We start from the raw sequence: 12,634 nt of genomic DNA on the forward strand, positions 1-12,634 counted from the left end.
TTTACATAAAATTTTAATCAGCTATAGAACTCCTTTAAACTGAGGACAAGTGGTCAAGCACATCTTTCAAATATAAGAAAAATAAGCATTTAGGTCATTATTTTATAAGACAAGGCCTACTTGAGCCTTTTGATCATGGCTTCTTTCTTTCTTTCTTTCTTTCTTTCTTTCTTTCTTTCTTTCTTCTTTCAGAGTTTTGACCTAGAAGCTGTGTTGACAGTTGCCTGGGTGGCTCAGTTGTTAAGCATCTGCCTTCAGTTCAGGATCAAACCCCACATCAGGTTCCCTGCTCAGTGGGAAGCCTGCTTCTCCCTCTCCTACTTCCCCTACTCCTGTTCCCTCTCTCACAGTCTCTTTCTGTCAAATAAATAAATAAAATCTTAAAAAAAAAAAAAAAAAGCTGTGTCTATATGGCCCAAAACAAGAATGAGATGGACAGCAGCAATAACGTTCATTAGCTGTTGTAGAAATTAGACAAAAAGCCACAATTCAAAAGGCTCAGGAGAGATGAAAGCAATATGTACATTGAAAATATATATTAATATGCAATTAAAACCAAGCAATTCACAAAGAAGCAAAATAAATTATTATTATTGTTGCTATTATTATCTTAAAGGCTTTGGTATTTTTAAGTAATCTCTACACACAACATGGGCCTTGAACTCACAACAGCTAGATCAAGAGTTGCATACTGGGGTGCCTGGGTGGCTCAGTCATTAAGTGTCTGACTTCCGTTCAGTCATGATCCCAGGGTCCTGGGACTGAGCCCCGCATTGGGCTCCCTGCTCAGCTGGAAACCTGCTTCTCTCTCTCCCACTCCCCCTGCTTGTCTTCCCTCTCTCACTGTGTCTCTCTCTCTGTGAAATAAATTAATAAAAATCTTTTTAAAAAAATAAAAAATTAAAAAAAAAAAGAGTAGCATACTCCACTGACCGAGCCAGCCAGTTGTCCCAGAAGCAGAAATAAATTAACAAAACATACTATGTATTTACAAATATTATACAGTTGTTTAAAATACATAATCATATAATAATATGAGTAACCTTAACATGTACCTGTACACTATGCTAGTAAATTTAATAAATCCTGGGAGGCAACTGATATTCTACTTTTAAAGTAGGAAACTGTCCAATACTCCCCCAGCAAAAAACCAAAAACAACAAAAATAAACTATTCTCCTATTCCTAAATAATCTACAAGTGGGGGGAGGCTCCTTCCTTCTTACAGTATAAGAAACTGCTAGTAAAGACCCTTGAAAGAAAAGCATTGAACGGGGATTTTCATATGGCTTCAAGAACTCCTTGAGAAGACACAACACACTTTGAACAGACTTCATGACCTTCCAAGTGATAAAACAATATTCTGAGTGGAAAACTAATGTGCAAAGCTAATGTTCAGGTCAATCTCAAAAGTCATTTAATTGAAGGCAGTGACTAACCAAGACCACCTGTGCCCAATACACTGAAAAATTACAAAGCAAGAAATCCAAGGCAGCTCTACTTTATCAATGTCAACTCTAAATAACACTGATCAAAGTAAAAAGGAATAGATGTTCAATATTAAAATTATAAGTAAAAATCTGAGTTGTGATATTTCTACTTCCTAAAAGACAAAACAAAAAAACCAGCATCTTTACCTTTTAGTAAGAATAATTCTGATGATACGAATTGACAGCAATGCACAAATTACTTATCCACTAAGAAAAATGGCCAACTCACTAATCAATGAAGGGTTTATATAGATTTTTCAATAGAAACCTGTCCACCTAAACCTTTCAAAACTTTGATTATGTAACATATAGTAAAAATCATTATCCAATTGTTTGAAAATTGTAGTAACATAACTATTTTTGCTCACATTTCCCAGAAGTGATTAAAGAATTCCAACATTAGAATAAATAATATTACTCTGAACCTAAAAATATAATCCAAAATGTTAGTCTATCTACCTTTGTGCCTCAAGACTGAATCCAATGAATGTTTTTGCAAAAGCTTTCAATTAAGTTTGCATGGTTCTCCTGTAATTCTCTGAATGAAAAGCTTGAAAGCTAGCTAAAAGGTACCAGGAGAGCTGACGGAACGTAGGTAAACACTGTTCCTTACCAAGCCTACAACTTCAATAAAACATGCAGTCAGTTCTATCAAAGACAGTCTATATAATACCAGTGTCAAACAATGCTTTTAAGTTTCAGAAGCTTAAATCTACTCTAAGTAGGGTTCAACTGTCATTTTATATTGTTTGTGAAGCTTCCTAGTTAGCTATATATATTCAGCAACATAAAGTGTATTCTGATAAAAATAAAATTTATTTTTTAAGTGAAGTGAAATTAGTTCATAAACTAATCCCGCTGTGTACTCTCATATATATAAATTGTGACAAAACCATTTGACAGTTCGCTAGGGTTTTTAGTCCAAGTTATTCTACAAAAACGATAATCAACTGTCTGTGGCAATTTAACACAATAACAAATCTTAAAGAATAAAAAAGAAAAAAGTCACCAAAAAGTAAGCTCAGTTTATGGCCAAAAAAATTAGAGTCAATTATATCCAAGTAGAATAATATTAGGTTTTACCATACTTTCTAAAAATGAGATAAAAAATCAAGTAACACAAAAATTGCAAATATGCTAATAAGTCAAATTTTTATTTAAAAAAAAAAATCAGGGGCGCCAGGGTGCCTCAGTGGGTTAAAGCCTCTGTCTTCAGCTCAGGTCATGATCCCAGGGTCCTGCGATGGAGCCCCGCATCGGGCTCTCTGCTCAGCAGGGAGCCTGCTTCCTTCTCTCTCTCTGCCTGTCTCTCTGCCTACTTGTGATCTCTGTCTGTCAAATAAATAAATAAAATCTTAAAAAAAAAAAAAATCAAGTAACACACTGGTCCTAGTTCACTGCACAGGCTAAACAAATTAAGGGTCCAAGATAGTGCTCTCTGTACTTACCTTGCAGAATTACATCATACAAATTAATAATGATAGAAGGAAGAAAGGAAGAAAGGAAGGAAGGAAGGGTAGGTACCAATATGATTATTGCTCTTAAGTGTCTTCCAGAGTGTTCACAACACTTTAATTACATAAACAGTGAACAGAATATACCAGAGGAGGTAGGTAAGGGCAGGGGGAAAAAATCTGCCAAAGACTGTATAATAGCCCAGCTGAATAACCAAACTCTGAAATGATTTTTAAAATCAATATCCCAAGACAAACCATTATTTTGCTACTGAAAGCTAATAAGAGCTGACCTAAGGAAAATTACAAAAAATAAATTACTGAGGAGTTGTTAAGCTCATTTCTTTCATCTGATCATTTTTAAATAGGAACAGAGTAGTTTAAAATCTACTGGGGCACCTGGGTGGCCCAGCTGGTTAAGGGTCCAACTCTTAACTTTGGCTCAGGTCATGATCTCAGGGTTGTTAGATCCAGCCAGTGTCGGGCTCTGTACTGGGCGTGCAGTCTGCTCCAGATTCTCTCTCTTCTTCTCCCTCTGCCCCTCCCAACTCAAGCCAAAAAACTCATAGTGCTATTACATTGCAAGGACAAGAAATGGTCAAAATTCATTCTCAACTACCCAAACCAATTCCTTTAAACAAAGCCTTTATCTTGGTTTACCTCTAATAAAACCAACGCATCTATATGAAATCAGCAAAGATTATTCAACTTCGTAGTTACAACAAAACGGAATTTGTCTTCTAAATCTTTGTCTTTAAAATAATGTAAATCTGAACAGCACTCTTGTTATCAAAGCAAAAATTCAATTACAAATTCTACAAAGCTTTAGAGGTCTTAGCCAGTTGATCAAAAATCTTATCAAGCAGTCCTGAGATTTACTATGAAGTGAGATTAGAAAGTAAATTTCAGAGGATTTATCATATTTCTTTAATTTCAAAAGTGCTACTAATACCTTTTAAAAATATTTTAAGATGTTTTATTTGAGAGAGACAGAAAGAACAAGGACAGGGGAGGGGCAGAGGGAGGAGAGGGACAAGCAGACTCCCTGCTGTTCAGGGAGCCCAACTACGCTGGGCTTGATCCCAGGACCATGAGATCATGACCTGAGCTAAAGTCAGATGCTTAACCGACTGCAACCCACACGATCCTCTTTTAAAAATATTTTTTAAATGGAGTTTTTCTCCCCTGAAAGTTTCCTATTTTATTTTGTAAAACATATATAATCAATCTGCAAGATTTAAGCTTAAAAATAAACCTTGAAACCTATATGCACTGCTATATATCTACATGGAACCAAGTTTTAAACACCTTTTAATGAATTTATGCATGAACTGACTTCTTTGAGACAATGAAAAGGTCGTTTTTACTTGCTGCTAAAGTTAAGTCAGCAGGATACCTGACAAAGCATTTTAGACTCCGTGTTCAACTTATGGAAAGATATAAAAGAGTTAACAAAAATCAATAATCCCTACCCTGTAATAATTTATATCATATGCTCATCCACTGAGATTTGAACATGTCCCAGAAATACAGAAGTAATTGTAAGACATGGGTGATATTAACACAACTATGAACAAAGATTTTTAGGGGTATAATTCAGCCTGAAGGCTAAAAGAGTAATTTTTCAAGATTCCTTCTTGCCTTGAGAAGAATTAAAGATGCATACAATGATTCATAAAACACTAAACATACTCTTTATCTGTTCATGATCCTTGCAGATAACTAAAATTGACCAACTATAATAGAATGGAATGCCACTCACCAATACAATCAACCACAAGTCAACATGGCTTTTAGTACCCTTCCTCCTCTACTATATCTGCAAAATCTCTGTGAAACTCATCATCACAGTGAAGTCAGGCCCCCTTATAAATCTTCTGAGAATATAATTCTTCAAAGGCATTTAAGTATGAGGAATTCTCCCTTACTTCACCACACCTGCTTTGGGTTGTAAACCATATGGACTATATTATACTCATACTAACTGTTCTTCAATAACTTCAGAAGGCAATTCTAAATCTTTAATGCAGCCTGTAATGCACATGTTTTGAAATAGGGTTTTCTTAGTAATTCTTGTTTCTTCGTTGGCTCAAGGCAGCTAAAAATAGCTTTTGTAGATCACTTCTAATCTGTATCCCAGCTTTTTGTACAATAGCTCTTTAGCAACAGGTAGGGTTTATAATCTTAGTATCGGACACGCCACTCTTTTATATTGAAGTGTGTGCTTTTCTGTCCTATAACAACTACAAGCAGTATTCATTCTCTAATACGCAACCATTGTTTAAAACCTGGGCCATTCAAGATTAAGACATTTCAGATAAATTTTTTTTCACACAGAATACTTTTTAAATTAATAGTGCTGACTCTCGGAAAGTAAAAACTAATGAGAAGGAAATACTCCTTCAAAACACTGGGTTACTTTTCAGATGATGAAAGACAAATAAATAGATAAATAAATAAAAATGAACTAGTGTTCAGAAGAAATTCCAGGAAAGGAAAAAAAATCTATATCCCTCCTCTTATCCAACACATTAAACATAAGACAATGTTACTCTTGGCCTCACTATCTTAAAGAAGTGCAATACTCTGTGAATTATAGTCATACATAAAGCCAACTAAACATCTAGCATCTTACATCCTAAACCCAGATTAGGAAAAAGTATTTGCAGAAATGAAAATCAAGATTGCAGTAGGAATTCTCACAACAGGAAGATAAGACTGAGAGAGAGTGTGTCCAAACAATACATATTGCGTGCCTGGATGGCTCAGTAGGTTAAGCTCTGCCTTTGGCTCAGGTCATGATCCCAAGGTCCTAGGCTCAAGCCCTACATTGAGCCCTGACATTGCATGATGCTCCCTGCTCAGTGGAGAGCCTGTTTTTCCCTCTCCCTTTGCCTGCTGCTCCACCTGCTTGTGCTCTCCCTCTCTCTGTCAAATAAATAAAATTTTTTAAAAAATACATGTTAAATACAAATTTTTGTATCTTTGCAGTTATTGGTGATGATTTTTTGTTTTTGGCTGGTTTTTGTTGTTACCGTTATGGTTAACAAGTAAATAAATTTCTCTTATCAACAATGTTAAATGTGGAAAAAAAAAAATTCAAAAGTAACCAGGATAGGAAACTATAACAAAGCAGATTTTAAATTTTAATCTAATAATTTTTATATAAGACAGCAGTCTCCTAATAAAATAAAAACTATTAGCAACTTTTAAACTTAAATGTTTGTACATGGAAGTAACAGGAAAGTAGTAACATAAAACAAATGCATGAGTTTAGAAATCTAAGTAAGGAAGAAAAAAAACCATCACTCTAGTCTTGCATCATATTCTAAGACAAAAGAAAAATATTATAATCCAAGCTGAAATATTTAAGCAATGTCAGTGCTCACTTTCTTACTATCTAATCCCAGTAACTGAGGCTTAATGGTAAAAAATAAAATATAAAAAAGTTATGTGACAATAAGATTGAGAATAAGAACATTATTACTAAGAATTATATGTGAACATACATTTAAAATTTTAGTATATTCAGCTATCAAAATCTATGAATTAGAAATAAATTTGAAATCCAAATACTTTAAACAGATTTAAAAGCACTATTTTCTATTCCTTTTATCCACAAAAAATATATATTTAATGCCCACATGATGCAGAAAATGTTTTTTAAGATTTTGCTGCGATGCTTTATGTTCCCAATTATGCACAGTGAAAATCTTTTCACGAATTCAAAGTTTTCAAAAACAAATACATGCAACTGAAAGTCCTCATGGCTGAATTTACCGTCTTGTGACCGTTCTGGCAGGCCACATGCAGTGCTGTCTGCCCCATCGCATCCTCAACATCGACGTCACTGACGTGTTGTACAAGGTCATGGAGTAGTTCTGTCCGTCCATTCACAGCCAGCCAGTGTATCTGTACAGCATTTAGTTACTTAACATTTATGCAAGGAGTTTTTCATAAAAACAGCAGATAAATAATGCCATTATTTCTCAAATGTGAGCATGATACACAAACTAAAGATTAAAATAAAAGCCCATATATTTTCCTATATTTTTCCTGATTTTTATATGGGGAAAAACATGCATCAACATGTAGGTTACACCACCATGTACTTCAAAATCAAGCATTTCATGGATCACAACAGTTAAATATCCTATATTTAGGATCACCAAATACCCTGCTTCCTAGATGATCCTGGACTCTATGCACAGCTTGTCTCTAAAGAAAAGGTACTGGATACCTTTCCTTCCCTAGAAGCAAATACGAGTAAAAAGGTAATTAACACAATAGACATTATATTCTCTTCTTCTTGCATTTTCCAAGTAACTCATGTATCATACATAAATAATAATATATAGGGAGGATAAAATACTTAATACTTAAAACTCTACCACTCAAAGATAATCAATGTTAAACTTTGGACTATGCTACCCATGCATTTTTCAATTGATTGTTTTCTGTTAAAAAATATATCATGAAACTTGTTTTAAAATGGCAGCTTAAACACGAGCATTGACTTCTATTTCTCCTCCAAACACCACTGAAATGACAATAAAGAATACCTTTTCTTCAAAGACAGACCCATTACAATAAAGAAAAAAGAGATTATAATAGCAACAAGTTTTGCAAGTTAAAAGCTTAACTAAGCTTTTTGCAAATTAAAAGCTTTTGCTAAAAAATTAGAAAAAACTTAGAAATTTTAGAAAAAACAAGTTAAAAGTCAGTAAAAGAACTGACCAATCAGAACAAAAAGCTGAATCCTAAACCAGTAATAGAAAAAGCCAAGGAAGATGATTCAGATCACTGAAATCCCAAAAGGCTCAAGAATTGGAGGTAAGCACCTTGCATCTCTTTGAGTAGGGATGAACTGGTGGATTTAGACCCTTATATCCCCAACCCTCCCCAACTCTTCCAGGCCAATAACTGCCCCTTCCCAATCTAAGAGAACCCAAGAGACTTGAAAACAATCTCTACACAGGTGACACCAAGCACAATGAAGCAAGAATATCACATTGAAAAAGGGAGACGAAGTTAAGTTTATATACCAAATACTGAAATCCCGAAGAATTCTCCTCGACCTAATATCCAGAATGCTAACTTCCTCCTGGCAATTGTTAGAGTTTACCCTGAAGAATCTAACCAGTTTGAGAATAAATGCCTAAAGAAATTGCTATCATGAAGCGCCTGGGTGGCTCAGTGGGTTAAAGCCTCTGCCTTCAGCTCAGGTCATGATCCCAGGGTCCTGGGATAGAGCAGGGAGCCTGCTCCCCACCCTTTCTCTCTGCCTGCCTCTCTGCCTACTTGTGATCTCTGTCTGTCAAATAAATAAATAAAATCTTAAAAAAAAAAAAAAAAAAGAAATTGCTATCAGGAAGGATCCTAAAGGCAAATGCCCAAGAGCTCACCCTACGCTGAGGTCCATGGCGAATAAACCTCATTCATTCAAATGGGGGTTTGAAAGACAAAAATACAAAAAACAAAACAAAACAAAACAAACAAACAAAAACATACAAAGAGCAGAGAAGGAACCATGAATATTTAAAAAAAAAAAAAATCTTCAAAAAAAAAAAAAAAAAAGCTAGGGGCGCCTGGGTGGCTTAGTCATTAAGCATCTCCCTTAGGCTCCGGTCAAGATCCCAGGGTCCTTGGATCAAGCTCCACATTGGGCTCCCTCCTCAGCTGGAAGCCTGTTTCTCCCTTCCTACTACCTCCCCTCTTGCTTTGTCTCTGTCAAATAAATAAGTAAAATCTTAAAAAAAAAAAAAAAAAAAGCTGTATTTAATACTCTAGAAAGAAAACATACTGACTGCATCCTTCAAACAAGAACAGGATATTTTTTTAAAGGACAATGAAAAACAAACTTCTGGAAATTAATATTGTGATAGAGACATGCAAACTCAAAAGACTTAGAAGATAACATGGAGGAAGCCTCCCAAGAAGCACAAAAAGACAAAAGTAGAGAAACAAGAGAAAAGGTAAGAAAATTAAAAGGTTAGCCCAAGAGGCCCAATATTCAAATAACAGGAACCCAAAAAGGAGAAAACAGGGAAAACAGAGGTGTGAAATTATCAAAGTATTTTATGAAAATTTTTCCTGAGTTCCCATTACATGAGTTTCCAGGATGATAATGCCTCAGTATTACCCAGCCAAACGGATATAATTAAACCAAACCCAGACCTATAATTCTGAAATTCTAGAACTCTAAAGACAAAGTAGGTTCAGTAAGTTTCTAGAGTCAAGAATTTAAATGGTGGGGTGCCTGGGTGGTACAGTCAGTTAAACGTCTGACTCTTGGTTTGGCTTGGGTCCTGATCTCAGATTTGAGAGATCCAGCCCCACATCACAATCTGTGCTCAGTGAGGAGTCCGTTTAAGACTCTCTCTCCTTCAGGCGCCTGTGTGGCCCAAGTCATAACCCCAAGGGTCCTCGGATGGAGCCCTGCATTGGGCTCCCTGCTCTCTAGGACCCTGCTTCCCCCCCTCCCTCTGCCTGCTGCCCCCCCTTCCCCACTAATGCTCTCTCCCTCTCTGTCAAATAAATAAAATCTTTTTAAAAAAAGACTCTCTCTCCCTACTCCTCTACCCTTCCCCCACCCCATGCAAACTATCTCTTTCTTTCATAAATCTTTAAAAAAAAAAAAAAAAAGAATCTAAACAGCAAACAGCACCAAACTTCAAAACTGAAAGCTAGAAGACAATGAAGCAATGCCTTCAAAATTCTAAGGGAAAACAATGTCCAGCCCTGAATTTTATTGCCAGCTCAATTACTAATTATTAATGATTAATATTAATCAGACTCAAAATTAAAGTAATGCAAAGTATCAACGAATTTATTTTCCATTAACTCTTTCTCAGTTAACTACTAGAAAATGTGCTTCAGCAAAGTGACAGAATAGTTATCTGCAAAGACAGAGAATCCATATAAAAAAGAACCTGAAACAACAGAAAGGCAAAAGGAATCTCCAGAATGATGGTGAAGAGACATTCCAAACAACTGTGAAGGAAGCCTAGAAATCTCCCAAACCAGCTTAGAGAGGACAGAAGTCTCCATAAAAGACTGCTTTAAAGTTAATCAAGAAGATGAAAGACACTGAATACTTATCATGTGGATATTTACAAAACTCAGGGAAAGCCTCACAACAAATTAATAAGTACTCAGAAAAGTGTGTGGGGTTTTTTTTTATCTTAAGCTGCAATAAGACAAAAAACAAAGACAGAGAGATTGGAAAGGAAAAGATAAAATTGTCTCTAATTGCAGATGACATGACCATCTACATAGAAAACCCCAAGGAATCTACCAAAAACTCCTAGAACTAATGAGTTCAGCAAGGTCACAAGAATACAATATCAACACACAAAAAAGGAATTGCATTTCTACATACTATCAGTGAACATGCAGAAACTGATATGAAAAACATAATACCATTTAGTATTGCTCGAAAGAAAATGAAACTTAGCTACACATATATACTTAAAACATACATAAGATCTGTATGGTTAACAGTACAAGAGGTAAAATTTCATTTACAAAAAGAAATCACAGACCTAAATAAATGAGGAAACATACTGTGTTTACGATAAAGATAACAATTCTCAAACAGATCTATACATTTAATATAATCTCAGTAAATATCCCAGCAAGTTTTTTTTTTGTCATAGTCAAGCTTATTCTATAAAAACATTTATTCTATCTATAAATTTCTGGCAAAGAGACCAGAATAACTAACACAATCCTAACATAGAAAAATAAAATGGGAGGCATTACTCAACCAGATATTTAGTATGTATCTAACTGTATCTTACTATTTAGTATGTATCTACAGTAATCAAGACAGTGTGGTATTGGCAAAAGGACAACCACATAGATCCACGAAACCCAGAAAAAAGTCCATATAAATAAGTCCCATAGATTTTGAGAAAGATGTAAAATGAAATTCATGCAGGAAGAATAGTTTTTCAACAAACAGTGCTCAAGTAATTGGACTTGATGAGCAAAAAAAAAGGGATGCTTGGGTGGCTCAGCTGGTTAAGCATCTGCCTTCGGCTCAGGTCATGATCCCATGGTCCTGGGATTGAGTCCTGCACCAGGCTCCTTGCTGAGGAGTCTGTGCCTCCACTGCCTGCCACTCCCACTGTTTGTGCTCTCTCCCCTTCTCCCTGACAAAAAAAATAAAACCTTTAAAAAAAAAATGAACCCCAACTTAAGCATCACATCTTACACAATTATTAGCTCAAAATATATCACAGATTTAGATGTAAAATAATAAAAATTTAGAAAAAGATCTAAGAAGTCTTGAAGATCTAGAGTTAGGGAAAGTTCTTAAACTTGGTAACAAAAGGAAAAACTGAGAGTGCTTTCATCAAAACTTCAAACTTTTATATAAAAGATCTGTTAAGAATTAAAATGGCAAGGGCACCTGAATGGCTCAATTGGTTGAGTGTCTGCCTTCAGCTCAGGTCATGATCCCAGAGTACTGGGATTGAGCGCCACACTGGGCTCCCTGCTCAGCAGGGAGTCTGCTTCTCTCTCTGCCTGCTGCTCCCCATGCTTCTGCACTCGCGCTCTCTCTCTCTCTCTCTCTCTCTCATTCTATCTCAAATAAATAAATAAAATCTTTTTTTTTTAAAGAATTAAAACGGCAAACTAGAGATTAGGAGAAAATATTTGCACATCACATACCTGATAAAGGACCAGTATCTTCGTATATAAAGCACTCTCACAGCTCAAGGTTTAAAAGTAATCCAATTTAAAAATGGGCAAATGACATGAATCGACAACATTTCACATAGAAAGATATAGAGACAGCAAAATTACTTGAAGGATACAAAAATATTAATTCAAAGGGATACATGCTCCACAATATTTATAGCAGCATTATCTACAACAGCCAAACTATGGAAACAGCCTAAGTGTCCATCGACTGATGAATGGATAAAGATGTGATATATATACACGAGAGAATATTATTTACCCAGAAAGAAGAATGAAATCTTGCCATATGCAATGACATAGATGGAACTAGAGAGTACAATGCTAAGTGAAATAAATCATTCAGAGAAAGACAAATATCATATGATTTCACTTACATGTGGAATTTAAGAAACAAAAAAAAGGGGGGGGGAGGGGAGAAGGGACAGGGGGGAAGGGGAAGGTGAGGAGGGAGAGGGGAGAGGCAAACCAAAAAACAGACTCAGAAACAAACTGACAGTTACCAGAGGGGAGGTGGGTAAGGGTATGAGTTAAACAGGTGATGGAGATTAAGGAGTGCACTTGTAATGAGCACTGAATTACTATATTGTACACCTGAAACTAATATAACACTGTAGATTAACTAACTGAAATTTAAATAAAAACTTTAAAAAAGAAGAAAAAAGATATACAGATAGCAAAAAAACACATGAAAAGATGTCAACTGGGCAAATGCAAATTAAAACCACAATGACTTAGCAACTATACATGTATTATTACGGCTAAAATTAAAAACAGTGAGAACATCAAATGTTGGTGAGGATGCTGAAAAACTAGATGATTCATGTAATGCCGCTGAGGGTACAAAATGTTCCAGGCACTCTGGAAAAGTTAGGCAGTGCATTTTATTTTATTTTTTATTTTTTTTTAAAGATTTTATTTATTTATTTGACAGAGAGAGATCACAAGCAGGCAGAGAGGCAGGCAGAGAGACAGGAGGAAG

The 12,634-nt window shown here is 35.4% G+C and overlaps 1 protein-coding gene across 8 annotated transcripts in view; it reads right to left on the bottom strand.

The window, feature by feature from the left end:
* The window catches only part of HACE1 (HECT domain and ankyrin repeat containing E3 ubiquitin protein ligase 1), a 119,972-nt gene that overhangs the window by 86,145 nt on the left and 21,193 nt on the right, over positions 1 to 12,634 (bottom strand). For 5 of the 8 annotated variants that reach the window (XM_047733419.1, XM_047733416.1, XM_047733417.1 and 2 more), the window contains one exon: positions 6,724 to 6,855. The exons of 2 other annotated variants lie outside the window; for them this stretch is intronic. In XM_047733419.1, coding sequence (XP_047589375.1) covers positions 6,724 to 6,855 — 132 coding nt within the window. Of the gene's footprint in view, positions 1 to 6,723; positions 6,856 to 12,634 lie in introns of those variants that run through there. One more of the 8 variants, XM_047733424.1, reaches the window with a different exon arrangement.

The sequence above is a fragment of the Lutra lutra genome, chromosome 6 (genome assembly GCF_902655055.1).
Source record: "Lutra lutra chromosome 6, mLutLut1.2, whole genome shotgun sequence".
NCBI classification, from domain to species: Eukaryota; Metazoa; Chordata; class Mammalia; order Carnivora; family Mustelidae; genus Lutra; species Lutra lutra.